The sequence below is a fragment of the Oryzias latipes genome, chromosome 6, assembly GCF_002234675.1.
Source record: "Oryzias latipes chromosome 6, ASM223467v1".
Taxonomy (NCBI): Eukaryota; Metazoa; Chordata; class Actinopteri; order Beloniformes; family Adrianichthyidae; genus Oryzias; species Oryzias latipes.
In genome coordinates, this window is record NC_019864.2 from 21539181 (window position 1) to 21556697 (window position 17517).

At 36.0% G+C, this 17517-nt stretch overlaps 1 protein-coding gene across 1 annotated transcript; it reads left to right on the forward strand.

The window, feature by feature from the left end:
• The first annotated feature begins 172 nt into the window (after window positions 1-172).
• On the forward strand, window positions 173-16876 carry LOC101165727 (vesicular glutamate transporter 3). Its single transcript, XM_011476605.3, has 12 exons — window positions 173-2358; window positions 3366-3621; window positions 4819-4937; window positions 6794-6908; window positions 7253-7340; window positions 8494-8580; window positions 9739-9881; window positions 9961-10110; window positions 11230-11362; window positions 11991-12101; window positions 12290-12417; window positions 14055-16876. The coding sequence occupies exons 1-12, from the start codon at window positions 2261-2263 to the stop codon at window positions 14382-14384; spliced, it is 1758 nt and encodes a 585-aa protein (XP_011474907.1). The 5' UTR covers window positions 173-2260; the 3' UTR covers window positions 14385-16876.
• Window positions 16877-17517: the final 641 nt, after the last annotated feature.

Here is a 17517-nt window from a genome sequence, read left to right on the forward strand (position 1 = left end):
GTTATTTGTAAGATAATATTCATAAAAATAATTTAAAAATAAAATGCAGAGATAACTATTAGATGGACTTATGTAACGTTTTGTAAAAAGTGTATTCCTAACAGGGCCAACTTTTTTTTTTTTTTTTTTTCCTAACAGGGCCAACTACCCCTGGCTGTAGCCTACAGGGCCACCAAGAGTTTTTTCTTTCTGTCTAAAAACGTTCTTTTATTTTTAACTTAGTAAAATTATGAAACCAACAAAAAAACGTATCGCAGTAAACTACAGTTGGCTGCAACTGTCTTTTTTGTTATCATTTACTTCAGAAGTATCATTACTGCAACATTTGCTTCAATAAAATCTGCAAATAAAAACCGAAATGTTTATGTTGACCCATTTAAAATTATTTTTTTAATGGGCTACAACTTAGAATATCAAAGATATCATTGTGGAGGCAAGATGAAAATCCAGAGAATGCTGTAAACGATTTTATTTAGCACACAATTCTAAAAGTAATGATACAATATGACAGATTCAGTGCTATATGAACAAAAAAAGGAATCAAATATTGTAATAATGGACATCCGATACTTGTTGGACCTCCAGTAGAATATCAGTAGGCCTACAAAGTACAAATGCAAAAAAGATGCCTTCCATCTCTTTTAGTCTTGGCATAAATAAAAACCTTGATGTAAAAAGGGTTTTAGGAAATTCCTTTGTAATTTATTTTAATGGGCTATCTGTAAATACTAAAATTAGAAACAGCAACTTTATTATTTTGTTTTCCTGGTTCTATAAGGTTTCAGACTGCATTACACTGGCACCGACCCCAACCACCAGGAGCAATGAGGGGTTCAGTGTCCTGCCCAAGGACACTTCAACAGATGGACAAGCAAGGCGGAATAAAAATATTCCAATCAGAGGTCGACAGCCCCACCTCTGCACTACAGTCACGCTTATTTAAGTTAATAATAAACTGTTAATAATAAACTCAAATTATGCTTGTTTTTTTAGTTTTAAACATTTCTTTGTGATTAGGTGAGAAAAAACTGCAAACAAAAATGTCTGTCTTCAACGAAACTGCATACTGAGCACACTGATCACTTCCACCCTGCTACCACTAGATGGCAGGAAAGGCTTAAAAAGCATGATGTATACTTTGTTGCTTTTTTATTGTCAAATTAAATGAACATTTTAGTTGGTTTACATTCAAAATATGGTCTTTTGCGATGATGTATTGTTCATATTTAGCAGTTTTGATTACTTTATCTGTAAATGATTATCTGCAAAATGTGGATCTGTAGGAGCCCTATATTTAAAATATAATCTAACAATCAGATTCATTTTAATATCAAACATTAAAAAATCAAATATTAAACCAAGTTTCATCAGACTGGTTTAATGATTACTCACAGGACTTAGCTTGGTTGAGATTTTATATTTGTATATAAGTATGTTTTTGCTGACCCAAAAATGCAGTTTAGACATATGCTTATTAGTATGAAAATTGGTCTGTAAATAGAAGATCAGATATTATTCACGATGGAAATATAAATACACAGATACTTTTAAACATGGAAAAGCAAAAGCCTGACATGGATAGGCAGGCAGGGAACGATGGTGTAAGCTTAGAACTCGATGGCTCTGTCTTAGATTACACTTACTCCATTTTTACTCCACAGCAGTTATGCTCCTCGGGTCTCTTCTCAATGCAACATAGGGAATTCATGAATATTTCAGTGGTTTATATCTTCTGGACCGCCATAAAACTCAATTGGTTAAAGTGGCGGATAGGGAGAGATGATAAAGATTGTGATGTGTAAAATTGAGGGACAGTGTCTGAAAAAACCCCAGCTACCCCTGCCCCTACTCACCAGGAATGAATGAGTTATGAGATGGAGAGGAGTTCTCGGAGGCTTGTTCAGTTCAGCTGGAGACAGATGGGAGATCACAATGCCTCAGGACTGAAATCTGGACTCTACTCTTTCACCAGCTCCTGGATGCATCCTTTGGAGATGAATCGAGTTAAGTCTCGCTAAATTTTTGCACACTTCCCTCACTTCTTCTTATCCGAAAGGTGGAGAAGTCCTTGTCAACTTTCAGGGACATTTGGCACCCCTGGCTGGTGGAGCCAAGACCCAGTGCCACAAATTAAGAAAATGAGGAACAGCCTTTAGTGGATGTTTGTTCCGTTCCTAGGATCAACTTGTCTGCAATAGGGATCGTTTGGGGATTTAAAAAAAAAAAAGTTTTATTACGCAAAAAGAAACCAGAGGAAAAAATGCCTTTTGGTTTAGGAAGCTTGAAAGAACAGGTGTTCAAACCTGGGAAGGAGGAGGTGAAGAACTCGGTTGGGGATTCTCTGGGAAAGCTGCAGAGGTGAGGCACAATGTCAGTTAAAACTTCTAAGACAAGAAAGAAATCTATGCATTTTGCCTAAAAAATACCGTATATGATAGTGGGATGTACCCCGCACTGGTTTTCTTTTTGTCGCCATCGCTTCAGACATTCAAGTAAGAGGACGTAAAGAGAGCTGCTGTGACGAATATTAGCTGGAGAGTTCTCAGAGATCCCAAAGATTACTAAATATTTGATTCTTGGCATCCCAGTGATGCAATCAAATGTTTTATTTCAGGACATGAATGCATTTTTCATATCTGATACATATTTCACAGAGGAGGTGTGGGTCTTTAAATGCCAGCAATGCCTCCAAACATATGAAAAACTGTTGCAGTGGAGATAAAGGACTGCGTAGACAATTTCCTGTAAAAGGACTTTTTCAGTGCTTGTACTTTCTTACATGATGTTGAAAAAATGCATGGCTTCCTTTTAATGATGTTGATGGCACAGAAATGATTCCATTTTATCGTGACCTAACTTGAGTATCATAAAAACATTATTTGTCAAAGGCTGCACAAAGTGAATTTATCTACATTGCAGTAATCTATTATTGACACTATTGGGCTTTTGTTGCTATAATTATGTATTTTTTCTACATAGTCATATTTTATTACAGCATGTAAATATACATTTTTTTTCACAAGATAAAATGGAAAAAATTGCCTTTTTTTAGTTCAAAAACATCTATGTGCTTCCAGACATAATAATCCATCTGCTGTCACCAGGTAGATGCTCTTATTTTGAACACCCTGCCTAAGAACTAATGAGTCCAAAGCAGATCACATTAGAGCAGGTGGAACAGAAATTCAAGAACTTTAGTTCAGTGATCTTTTACCTTGTCACTCTCCTGCCAAGTGTTGTTTTATTCATGCACTGCCTTATCTTTCTTCATTTTATGATGCGAAACTTCAAAGAATTTTAATGCTTGAATAAGTAAACTTAAAGAAGAATTTAAATCCAGACCATTGTTTTTGTGTGCTCCTCAGAAAAATTGATGGTAGCAATGTTGAGAACGAGGACAACTTTGAGCTGACAGAGGATGGTCGTCCCGTGGCGTCAGCTCCACGTCCGGCGCCCCTGCTGGACTGCAGCTGTGGCGGCCTGCCTAAGCGCTACATCATTGCCATCCTCAGCGGTCTGGGCTTTTGCATCTCTTTTGGCATTCGATGCAACCTTGGTGTGGCCATTGTGGAGATGGTGAACAACAACACTGTGTACATTAATGGGACTCCTGTGCTTCAGGTAATTAGATACCTCGCATTAAGCACTAAACACTACAGTTTAATTTTTAAAATAAATCCCAAGACCTGGACATTTAGTAGATCTTGAAGGATTTGTTTAATACTTAATCTAAAATAGAAAAAAAACTAAAATATTTTCTTCATTATTTCCAAATGTTAAGAAAAAAGGACATGTAACACTTGAGTGATGGGTATATTTTAAATATTTATTTTTAAAGAACGGGCATTAATAATGTTTTTTTTTAGATTATTTTGATCTTTTATTAATAGAAAGCAATTAAAATGTTGTTTAATCTTTGGCGGATTCCAAGAATCCCCACAGTGACGGTCAGACACTTTGTTTGTGATAAACATTTGTGATGGAGGATGTCTGGGGACTTTCCTCATTGATGCTGTTTAATCAAGAAAGAAAACTTCTATAAATGCAAAAACCTTGAACGTTAATTATATTCAGATTGCTCAGATTTAGGGATTACGTGTTGACTGACAGGGATGATAACACATTGTCTCCTTAGTGACTCCCATTATTTTGGATAAACTTGGATGTGTTAGAACATGGGAAGCTGTTTCTCTAGAGTCTCACCTTTATGCATCTTGAAAAAATGATTTATTTTGCACTAGTGGAGTTTGGTTTTGGCTCAACTCTCACTTCATCATTTTCAGATCTAACTTCAAACATTTGCTTGAGCTCAACTGTTGATCCCTTTTGATTCACGAGATCCTTAAAGGATCTTGGTTCACACTCATTTAATGACTTATTCACTCCACTATTTTTTTTAGATTTTTATCAAAGACAAATGTTTTCCACCGTCCTTAACTTTTAACAAAGTACTGGAAAGCTTTTCAACTCTGTTTCAGCAAACTGTGATCTTTTGCTCATCTATGGATTTTTACAAAATCTAAAGTTGAATTTGTGTTTTGAACTTACCAATAACTGCTTGGATTTTGTAATACTCTACATACTATTTTGCAGAGCTAAGCAGTGTTTTTTCTTTTTAGAATTTATAATGGTAAAAAGTTTTATTTTGATTTAAAACTACAACATTTTGCTCATGATCCAATTTCTAATAATTTCATGTCTTTTCAGAACAAAATCAATGTCGATCCTGTCCATGTTGATTCAAAGGACAGAAGTGCATTTTGAATTAAAATCCTATCTTTAAAATGAGTTGCGGTGCTGCTCTTTCTTCCTCTGCAGAGAGCTCAGTTTAACTGGGACCCGGAGACCGTGGGGCTGATCCACGGCTCCTTCTTCTGGGGCTACATTGTTACTCAAATCCCCGGAGGATTCATAGCAAACAAGCTGTCTGCAAACAGGTTATATGCTATTGAAGACATTTTTTTTGTGTTTGTATTTTATTGTGACAGTTCAGTGTGACCTTTTTGACTTATTTCCCTGTATGTGAAGAACTCCGTTGCTCTCCTTTGACCTATTTTGTCACCTAACTGTTGCAGTTTGCCTTTATCAGTTGTGAAGTTCCACTAAACACAGTCAGGGCATCTTTTAGTTTAGGATTAGCACAATTAAGTGCATTCAAAAGGAAGAAAAGACTGAATGGATTAAATACAAAAGGGTGGTGAAGGGGTTAAAGCTGTTGGGCATGGTGAGTGGTGCTGATGGAGCAGATAACGGTCCTGTAATAAAAGCTTCACAGGAAAAGAGGACGCATCACTGACAGAGTTAATAATGAAAGATCCTGCCTCTGATTTCTCTGTGAAACAGCAGCCGCTGGAATATTACAAGTGTCACTTACACACTGTTTTGGAAAAAAAGTAGGACAGAGGTTTGAGGCTCTGGAAGAAAAACGGAGGGGAGTCCTGCTTCACGATCTCGATGGAGCAGAAATTTGTGAATGTCTTTATCTCAGTCAGTGAGTGGCAGAGGAGGGAGATCTGTCTCATTATGAGGCTGACTGCAATACTTTGACAGTCACACAGCCTGTCAATATCTTCCTCCTGCAGCAGCGCTCAGAAGCTGGTCTGTTGTGTCTGAATTTTAAATCATATAAAACTAGCACTTTCAGTCAAGAAGAAAAAGTTAATAACTATTTTTAAGTTAAATTAAATTTAAAGTTAATTATTACATTATCATGGGAGTGGCTTCAATTGAAAAGTTAAATATTCTTTAAATTAAAAACAACTTTATTTATATTGAACATTTCCTACTAAAATGCATCCAGAAGTGCTTTACATAATAAAATGAATAATAGTAAAATAGAAAAATAGTAGGTAAAATAGCAATCTAAATAAATAAAAAATACATAAAAACTAAAACCGCTCATTTATTTATGGTAAGATGATGACATTTGTGAGGAAATAATTGATGGTCAAAACTAGAAAAATATTGGATCAAACATGTAAAACTATTAAAAAAAATGTTGACTGCAATCGAGGTTTAATTTTAGGCTTAACTCTGTTTGTCAATCGTAAGTACCATTGAAATAAATAAATATGTAAGATAAAATTAATTTGAAGAGTGCAGATGGTTTAATTCCATCAATTTTTTGTATGATCACAAAAAAGTTCAAAACAATTTCAGCCCGGTTTTGTTCAAATTCAGTTTAATCATATCAGGTGTAAACAAACACTCAGGAGAACTAAACTAAGGGACTGAGACTCAACATGTTTGACCAACTGGAAGGCAAAAAAGAAAATACAAGTGAAAAGATTTTAAAAAGTGTATATATGGAGTATTTTAGGAGAAGGTGGAAAGTTGTCTGCTTCATCCTGGGATTTTAGCTGTCTAAGCCAATAACTGCAACATGACTAAATGAACAGGTCAAGGAAGCTATACTTGCTGAATAAAAAGGAAAGCAAAAGGCTAAGCATATTGGTAAAAAGTGTGCCTCCTCAGTTGTTTCACCTGGAGAGCTCAGCGCTCTGCCTCTCATTCCACTTTATAAATCGGACAAATCCCAGCTACACCTGCAGTCTGAGAACACGAGAGCTTTTTCCTGAAAGCATGGAACAATAATCCCCTTTTCGATCTTGTTTGGTGGAAAACTGACTAATTAGTCGAACTAGGATCCTCTTTCCTGTCATTATCCAAGGTTTAAGCTGCAGAGGCTTTAAGAAGAAAAGCACTTTCTATAAATGTTTAATGAATACTGTTAGGGATCAACTTAATCCTGTTTTAAACACACTTATGGAATCCTGTTTTTCTTTTCCTACAGGGTCTTTGGAGCTGCCATTTTCCTGACATCAGTGCTGAATATGTTCATCCCATCAGCAGCAAGGGTGCACTATGGCTGCGTCTTGTTCGTTCGCATCCTGCAGGGCTTGGTAGAGGTGTGGTTAAAAGAAAACACGGTGTTCTGACATAAATGAAAAAGCATATTTTAGGCAAGCAGGACCCCAAACACCAAAAAAAAAGTAAAATGAAGCAGAAAACAAAACAAGCATTTGTATTCAGATAAACAAATAAAAATATGTCATTGATCACCTGCATATCCAAAATTATAATTTTTTTGCTTTGAGATTGTAAGGAAAGTTATTTTCTGGATAGCCTGCAGATATCAAACATTTATTTTCATATTACAGAAGAAATTGTGTTCTGCAAAGTAAAAATTCTAGATTTATTTCTGTTCAATCATGACTTTGACTCACGTCGTCTTCCACCTTGTCTGTACCAGGGTGTCACCTACCCAGCATGCCATGGGCTATGGGCTAAATGGGCGCCTCCGCTTGAACGGAGCCGACTGGCCACTACATCTTTCTGTGGTAAATTCCACCTTTGGTTATTTTTAAAGAGTAAATCCTTTTACTGACACAAACAGACCTGCTGAGTCAAACAAGTCAGGTTCAGCAAATGGACTCAAGAGCTCCTTTGTTTTTCAGGTACACTTCTGCTTCTGTTGAACATGAAATGCACATTAAAAGTGGTACCATGACAACCTATGAATCAAAACCTTCTTGACGTTGTCTGTAAAAAAAACAGCTCTTGCGTTCTCTAAGGAAGGTTCTCCCTTCATTCCCCTGAATGGAAGTGTCACTCTGCCTGCTGTCCAAAAAGCTCTCTATGCTCTCCTCCCCATTGGAAACAACTCTGTTTTAAGTAGCTGTCAGAAAGGGAAAGACACACTAAGACACCCTTGTGTGAATAGGTAGTGCTAATGACAGTAAAACTGAGCATTAAAAGCATGTCTGTATGGAGATACAGCACATTTTTTTTTTTTTTTTTTTTTTTTTTTTTTTTTTTTTTTTTTTTTTTTTTTTTTTCAACTTGTCCTGTCCAACAGCTAGGCAGACAGATGAGAGCTGAGGGCCTCTTGGGTTGGACATATTTTACTTTAACAAGAGGGGTTATTAATCTTCAGACAAACCAAAGGTATGTCTGAATAAACCCCTTTTGTAATTGAGGCCAAACTTTATTAATTTCAAACATGTCTGAAAATCTTTGGTGTTGGACCGGACGGAAAAGGAAAGAGGGGAAGAAGAAAGAGGGACGTTAGAGAGAGGGGGGGTAGGGGGTGATAATAGGAGGGGAAAGGGGATAAGACCATGAAGCAGCATAAAGCAACAAGTTTACTGGTTGTTAATCATTATGGTAAGGTTCAAATGTAAAAAAAAACCAAAAAAAAAAGGGCGGAGCCTGTCCACACACACACTCAAATGTTATAAACACACTTGTTAGTTGCAAAAATGTCCACCTGTCGACATGTACACAAAACAGATAGTGTTCACACGCATACTTATGCCTTAAAACCAACTAGTGTGAAATATTTCCGTCATTCAGTCTGTTGAGCTGACACCTGTGCTCAGGTGAGTGTTTATGTTCTTCTAAAATGGATGGTGGAACGTGAAAAGATTTTTTATGACAGTGAAATAAAGATCTAAAGGAGAAAGACTGAGGATGAGACCTGCTTTTTCCCAGGATCCTACGCAGGCGCAGTGATCGCCATGCCTCTGGCTGGAGTGCTCGTTCAGTATGTCGGCTGGCCATCAGTCTTCTATATTTATGGTAAGAAAAGAAGACAAACAAGACGATGTCTATTTGTCTTTTTTTTTATTCTTTATCACCATTTCTGTTCTGGCTCAGAACTGTGTTTTGAATTTTGTTGCTCATTAATTTCGACTTTTAAATTTCTCACATATTTATTTTTTCTTTGTTTTGTTTGTGTGAATGAACGCTAGAAGATGTATAACCCCCCCCCCCCCCCCCCCCAAAAAAAAAGCATGCCTACTGCAAATTTCACCTCTGAGGGGCTACAGCAGCGCCCCCAGTGGTAAAACTGTTCACTCAAATTTCAAGTAGAGAAAAAATTTTGAATTTGTCATTAAAATAGAATACCATTATAGGTTTTTATACAGAAAGCAAGAAAAAAATTGAAGCTGGAATATGTTTTACTTCCAACATTTAAAATAATTTAAGTTGAGGACAGTGAGAGGCTATTTTTAGCAACATGTTTTATTCAAACAGTCTCATAAATCATGTGATTGTCTAACCGATCCCTTAATTTTGATCAAAGAGCTAAAGACTCTGCACTTTTATGATTTATCCAGATTAATCTGATTTCAAAAGGTGAACTTTAAAAATGAAATTAAGTAAATTCTGTAAGATTATGTTTATTTACAGGAAATTACATTCAAAAGAGCCACAGTCCATACGTTTATTAATACTTTATTTAATTTAATCATAAGGGTTTTTGAATATGCAATACAGTTTACTCTTTTTAGGTTTGGAATTAAATATAATGTTTACTGCCATCAAGAGAGATTGACATAAATCTTGTGTAGCACGATTTCTACTTGCAGCTTTAATTTGAACACTTTAGTATTCAAAACTTTATCAGAACTGCATTTCAGTTTGATTAAAATGATTAACAGTTACACAGTTGTCACACATTGGCAAGCATGTTTTAATAAAAGACCAGTCGGATTTAGCGGTGATAAGAAATTTTGATTTATTGATGTAAATTAACATTTTCCTGTCTCGCCCTTGTGAGTCACGCTGGCTCCATTTTTAATAATGAAAATGATTGGTCCAGAGGGGGCCTGTGCTTGAAATAATAAAACTGTCCTGTGCCCAAGATGCTGCACAAATTAAGACAACTATCTTCAAGCACACTGGTACAAATTCATTTCTCTGTTTTTTTTTGTTTTTTATCTCATTTACAAGGTGTTTTTGGGATCATGTGGTATGTGATGTGGCTGTTGTTGGCCTATGGAAGTCCTGCTGACCATCCCACGATCACAGAGGAGGAGAGGCTGTACATCGAGGCCGCCATTGGTGAGACGGTCAACCAACTGAGTGTAACTGAGGTGTGCCAAGATAACGTTGATTGATTTGACTGTAAAACATTCATGACAAAACTAACACACATCTGTTCTCCAATCATAGAAATTCAGAACTCCATGGCGTCGATTTTTTACCTCCATGCCTGTGTATGCAATCATCGTGGCAAACTTCTGCCGCAGCTGGACCTTTTACCTGCTACTCATCAGCCAGCCGGCATATTTTGAGGAAGTGTTCGGCTTCCCCATTAGCAAGGTTGGCCTGAGTGTTTAAAAAAACTGCAGTATGTTACTGACAAATTAGGTCCCATTATTCAATAGCCTTTATTATTTTTTTCAAATTGCCTCTAAAAAAACATTGATTTTTGGTTTATTAAAATGGCTCACAGCTTGTGTCATAAATATGATTGTAGAGCAGTGAAAAATACAGCTTGTCCCAGTTTGAAGTCAGTCTGGAAAAACCAAATGTTGCAGTTCCTCAGGTGACCACTGGAGGCTGGTTGTAGAAAGAAAAATTAATTCCTATTGCCTCCAATGTTTAAAAGGAAAGTTTAACCAGCAGACAATTTTTTAAGTTTGTTGCAATATTTTCTATTTATGTCAATTGGGCAGAAGTAATTTTTAAAAAATTTATATATTTGCTGTTTTCATTTATTTATTTAGCTGAAAGTCTTGCATAACACTGACTTTTTTTTTGATTGGCAGTTGATGGTTTTATGGATAGACTCAACAAAACTAACTTTGCTTTACGCCCCCCCATTTTGGAAACATTGTTGAGTTGGGGAGTGAAAACTCTACTTAAATCGTTTCACTTCATTTTTCACATTTGTCCTTCAGAATACAGTTTTTCTCCCTATGTTAAAGTGTGAGTGGTTGAGGCAAACCCATTTGTGCCTAGCTTTGTTTATGTTTTATTTCATTGATGGTTTGATTACAATAGAAACTTGTCTTGTTCAGTGGAACTCAAATTTTTGCTGTGTTCCTTTACCATATTTGTTTTTTTACCTCAAGCCCTCAGATATGTTTAAGGCAGCCAGTTAAGTCGGTTCTCTGGAAGGTCACTTCTGTATTTTTCCTCATTTTCTCTGTATTTAAGTAGATTTATTTCTATGAATCCTCAAATCTTTTTTTTAAATTTCCTCTCTTTTTTGATCTTATTCAGTTGATCTCGTCTGCCATGATCTAATTGATTAATTAATTTATTTCTTCAATTTTTTACATTTGTATTTGTCCTTTAAACCACAGTAATTTTTTAATATATTTTTGATTAACTGTCAACATTTTCTTGTTAAACTCTAATTAGTAGACTTGTAAATGATTACCAACATGGACTCAGTTTTTAGCTAACTGTCTTGAACGTGTGAATAACTTGTAGGTGGGGCTCCTGTCTGCTGTTCCCCACATGGTCATGACCATTGTTGTTCCCATTGGCGGACAGCTGGCAGACTTCCTGCGCAGTAAGAAGATCATGTCAACCACAAATGTGAGGAAGCTCATGAACTGTGGAGGTATGCTGGTCTTAACACTGTCAACATTAGTACCCACTGTTTAGTTAATGACCCTGATCCTACCAACTTGTTTAATGCCATTCTCATGAGCAATGATGGTCTGCTTTAACTGATAAATATATGTAATCTTAGTTGGAATACTGTTGATTAATCACGCTTTTCCTTTTTGTTACTTGGTGCTGACAGAAATCATGCACAAAAGTATGAGTGTAACGGTCAATATTTAGGATTAAAAGCTTTTCGCATTAGGATTGATAATCTTCATCTTTGTTGTTTGTTTTGTTGGCGGTTTAACTTTGGTAAATGTAAAAGATTGTTTCATTTAGGACACACTTTAATCAGTTGGTAGTCCCACTGTTTGCGCTACAGAAACTCATTAAGCTGACCACAACCCAAGGGATCTGATCCAGTTCTCTCTGTTTGGAGAGCCAAACAAGAGCATTTTCACATTCTCAACTCATTTGATCAAAGTGTGCTGAACTATCCTAGGATGATGTCCTTTTTTGCACCCTTTTATTGCAGGTTTATTCTGTAATCTGAGAGGTTTTTAGTTTACTTCTTATCAAAGTTTGATCACTTTTGATTTTAAACTCTTACCTGTATAAACTAATGCTCATGTTTCTGTCAGGTTTCGGGATGGAGGCCACTTTGCTGTTGGTGGTTGGATTCTCCCACACTCGAGGGGTCGCCATTTCTTTCCTGGTGCTGGCTGTGGGCTTTAGTGGCTTCGCTATTTCAGGTATTTTTCTCAACAGATTTACAAAATGAAACTTCATTGTTTGACCAAATTTATCTTTCATTAAACTGTCGTCAAAGCAACCTAAACATGCCCATTTACTGTTAGCATTATTAAATATGAAAGAATTTGAGGCTAAACTGTGTTTCTAGCATGTGTATCAAGCATGTGCATGTATGTTGTATTTTTAGGTTTCAATGTCAACCATCTGGACATTGCTCCTCGCTATGCCAGCATTTTGATGGGAATTTCTAACGGAGTGGGAACTCTTTCTGGAATGGTGTGTCCCTTGATTGTTGGAGCTTTGACTAAAAACAAGGTGTGCAATATTTTTTATTGAAAATTATTTTAAACTGTATTTTTATTTCTCTAAAATCCCCCATATCAGTGTCAGTTATAATGTAACCAAATCTGCTGAATCACCAGTGGAAAAAATAGATGCATTCAATAATTTCATTTTGCAAAAAAAAAATAAAACACTTTTGGGTGTGTCAATGACCGAATAAAATGTGCAAATGAATGCTCTCACAAGTCAAAATTAGTGAGAAACAAAATTCAAAACACAGTTCTAATAATATGATAGCGATAATAAGGTCAGATTTGGTTATTTACATCTAGTCAATCCAGTGCATTTAAGTTTGGGCAAACTCTGCAACTTTGACAGACCCAAATCATCTTCCTGCAGTGGATCTGTTTCCATTGCACTATGGATCCACTGAGCTAACAGACGCATACCACAGCTATCAGACAAATGGGCCTTTTTCTTTTCTTTGATGTTCAGAGGAGTTCAGAGGAAATGCAGCTTCATTTTTAATTGATTTTGTTAAAGACAGTTGTCCAGATGAGGGCTGGCAACCACACTTGTGCATGTGAAATATTTTTTGGGAGAATCTCCATGCAGGTTTTCTGAGTCCATTTTTAATTGGACGTTATTATCATTTAAATATAAACATATTTGATTATTTTCAGTTCTCTGAGAATTGCAATTTTTCTTATTTCTGGGGTGTAAACATTTCTGTAAAATAGTGTGATTTTGATTAAGAAACCTTATGTATAGATAATGGAATTTTAATGTTTTAATTGAGACAGACGGGCAGTGATGGGTGTTTCTATGAGATGAATGCTGATGCTTCCAATTGCTGGTGGTTAGATTTGATTTCCTTATATTTTCAAAACAAAATGAAATACTTAAATATTAGGATAAACATTATAAATAGAAAGTGATAAAGTGCTCAAAAAAGAAGAAAATTGAATAAAAAATGCATTAATTTCCACCCCCAACTTATGGTATTTTATATATATATTTTAACACGTCAATCATGTAATAACTATTCACACAGACACAAAAGAGTTAAAGAAAAAAGCATCAACGTACAAAAACAGCATAACAAACTCATGATTGTCTGTAGAATCTCCTGTTTGGCTTCTCACTTTCTGATTTTATACGTATCCAAACTTCTCTGTTTGTATTTTATTTATATTGTGTAACATGTTTACTCATTTTGATACTCACCCTTTGTAACACGAATCTAAGACCTCCTATTTTGTGAAAATGTGAGTCTTGGAAATATCAAACTGACAGTTGGGTTTCGTCTTTACAAACTGTGTGATTATTTTCTTACAAAAACTCAAACAAAAAAATCTTCACTCTTTTAAAATATGCTAGATTTATTATTAAAACAAAAACTCTTTAGCATTTAGTTTGAAAAACTAAAAAAAATCTGCATATCTTTACTTCTGAGTTTGTTTTATACATTTCACATCTCATAGTTTAAAAATAGGTTTTCATTCTCCAAAAATACAACGACATTTTAATCAGCTTAACTGATTTTGATCTCATGATCTGAATGTCAACTTTTCCAACTAAGGTTTTGTTTACAGTCTTACTTCAAGGGTGAATCTCTGAAAGACGGGTTTTTCAGACACTAACTGGACATCCTTTCCTTCTCCCCACAGACTCGTCTGGAGTGGCAGCATGTCTTTGTTATTGCCTCCATGGTGCATTACTCAGGGGTCATCTTCTACGCAATCTTTGCTTCAGGAGAGCAGCAGGACTGGGCCAATCCCGAGAGCTTGAGCGAGGATAAGTGCGGCATTATTGATGAAGACGAGCTGGCCGAAGAGTCGGAGCTCAACATGGAGAATGCGTTGGCTCCCAAAAGGAGTTATGGAACAACAGACAATTCATCTGGTAGAAAACTGGGCTGGAAAAAGAAGAGAGGGGTGACTATGCAGGAAGAAGAGGAACATTATGAGAATGGGGACTTCCAGAACCAGTACCAGTGAGACAGAACAACAACCACATTGGACTTAAGAAACGTAAAAAAAAAATGTCAAAGTTAGGATCCTGTGGAAAGTAAAAGAAAAAGTAGCAGCAGCATAGGTGCAGCCAAGTTTTCGTCTTTGATCAATTCAGCTGTAAGATGAAAAACTCACAGAAAAATATAAAAATGTAACTAAACATGATAATACTACTATTAAATTACCTCTGGAGAAAAAGAATAAATCACCAACTAGAACATATGAAGAACAAAAGCTGAACGATAATTGTTTGTTCACTTATACAAGTAATAAAGCAGAAACTTTCATCAACATTGATAGACTGACCTGTACTAAACATGAGAAACACATATCAACTTGTATATTATTTATCAATGTGAAGGAAATGTCTTTTTTCTTTGTCAGCTATGCAACATAAAAGAGCATAACATGAATGAGTGTAAATGTTGGGATCCTTGGCTGCCTTTGTTGCTCCTGTGTATTTGCTGTAACTGAACGATTGCCCTCTGACTGTTGTCCTTCAATGCGTCTTGCTTCTTCAGTTGTTTGTGATCCAGTTGGATGTTAGCTTTATCATGTTTTGAGCTCAGAAACACAACTAAATGAATGCAGAGCTCAGAATCTGAACTTTTCTCTGTGATTCCCAAAATTCCATAATCATGCATAGTTGCGTTATAAAAGAAACCAAAAAATTTGCACTCCCTGTTTATTAAGATAAGAAAAACTGTTTTGTATGGTGAAATATCCTCTCAATGTCTTTTGAGAGCATTAATTTGCACATAAACCCACCAGACATTTAATAAACCACATTAAAATACAGCATTGATATTGTGAAAAGACTGAAACTTCATGAGGATTTTTTTTAAATCATCTTTTGATCTATTTATAAATCATTCCTGGTCTTTTAATTATGATCATGCTGTCTTTTGGCCTAATAGGGCATATTAACATGTTTCATGTAGGACATAGTTTCTGCAGAGCAGCAGTAGTTCATTAGAAATTCACCTTTGAAATGTGAGTGGGACCACTGGCATGGAGCAAACCCACTCCCACTTTCCCTCCTCGTTGCTGAGAGCTTGAAGTTTATGCATATGCCCCAACCCTGCACATTTTCTATGTCACAAATACATTTTCCTTTAAATGGCATTTTTTGTCCGCTCCTAATTCTCAACAATTTAAATAATTGAGATCAATTTTCTTCTTATACAATCTGAAAAATGCCACAAAAACCTGTTGAAAATACCAATAACAAAGTGTTACAGTCTCATTTGGAGCCATAACCATGTTTAGTTACTGAAAATAAGTGGGTTTTTTTCATGGCTGTGTAAAACTGAGAAAAGTAGAACTATGATAAAATGATAATATTACATCAAAAGCTGTGAAAATCAAAAATCGTGGGTTTGATCAATATAAATTATAAAAACTGGACTGAGTGACCCCTCCCCTCTAACATTTCCAAATAGGAAGTACCCACTCATCCCAAGAAGCCCAAAATCACACAACTTTAATTTGAGAAATAAACAGCTTAGTCATTAAGAATAATCTATATTGCTCTACTTCCTGTTTTAACATGTTGTGGCTAATCCTAATCTTTTTTTTTTATGAAATTATTTCTGAAGTGAAAGTTATTTAAGTTTTAAACCGACCAATCAGATGCCTCAATAAATGAAAGTAGTCTCACATTTGAAATGTTTTATTGACAGATTCTCCCGAACCTGCTTGTAGTGGAATGGATGTGAACTTCCAACAAACTACCTCCTGATTGGCAAGAGTGGTTGCCATAGAAACATTGACTCGGCCTGACTCTGACCAATCACTGCTTACTGACGTCGTCTGGCTCCAACATGATGGCGTCTGTATGGAAAAAAAATGGCGATCGATTTGACTTCACTTGGTTGGAGCCAGAAGCTTCTAAGCACAACGTCACACTCAGTCACTCCAGTTCTCTTATACAGTCTGTGGTATAGCCCAAATAAATAAAAACATCAGTTTTCAGATGCGAGATTTTGTGAGCAGTATTCCCAGTATCCTCCGATCTGAGCTCCTGTGGGGAGAATCATGAAGTTTGGCATATTTTGTATTTTTCATTTCTCTCCGTATAGCCCATAATCTTACAGGCAGTCCGTGGCACTTGTTCATATCAGTGCGGTGACATGAGACATTTTAAACATTTCAAGGATGAGTCTGCTTCTCGTCACATTCTAAACATCCTTTTGTGTTATCTGTCCTAGCTTCATAATTACTGGACAGGATATTTCTGTCCGGAGTCAGATGCTCCAGCACGAACTAATCCTGCCTAAAAACGTTCTTCAGAAAGATTTTTGTGGTTTGGCAGCTAGAAGGTCCAATGATTATTCCCTTTCACATGGCGATAAGAGATTTCAAGGTTATGGACTTTGTTGTCCTTGTAGTATTCCAAAGTTCTGCTGAGCGTGTAGGCAGTTGTGTTCATTTCCACGATGTGTTTGACTCACAACAATAAATCTGTACAAAATCAATGACTCAGTATTTTAAATCAAATCAATATATAGCAATCTTCTACACGTGTATAATATAGTTGTGCAGTTCAGGGTTGTGTCATCTCTTTCCTCGCATGCTTTCAAATACACACAACGGCTAGCCTCCAAACAGCAATCAATAGCAAAGGTTTTGTTTATTTCAGACTGTCTGTTGACTCAGAAGGGCCTCTCTTGATGGAGCAACAATCCATCAATGATTAAACTGCATTTTTTGGAGGAAATATTTGGACAAAAAAAATAGGAAGTTGAATTTCATGATTTTCTGTGTTCATTTTTAAATATCAGAATGAAAATGCTTCCTGTTTGAGAGCAGAAACTGTTCGTATGAATAAATACAGAGAGCTGCATAATTCCTCATCTGTTTTCAGATTTTTTTAAAGAAAACTTGAACATTTTCTTGGCATAAAATTGCATTAAATCATTATAGAAAATACACACAAAAAAGACAGAAAAATGCAATCCTTTTTTTGTTTGTTTGACACAAAGAGATAAAGAAGGAAATCATGTTTGCTCCAGTTTCTAAAAACCTGTACCATCTGATGACAGAAAGCACATTATTCGTGTCTTTGATGTTTCTGTATGTGGGTGGGAATTTAGGAGAACGCCTGTTGTCATGCTGT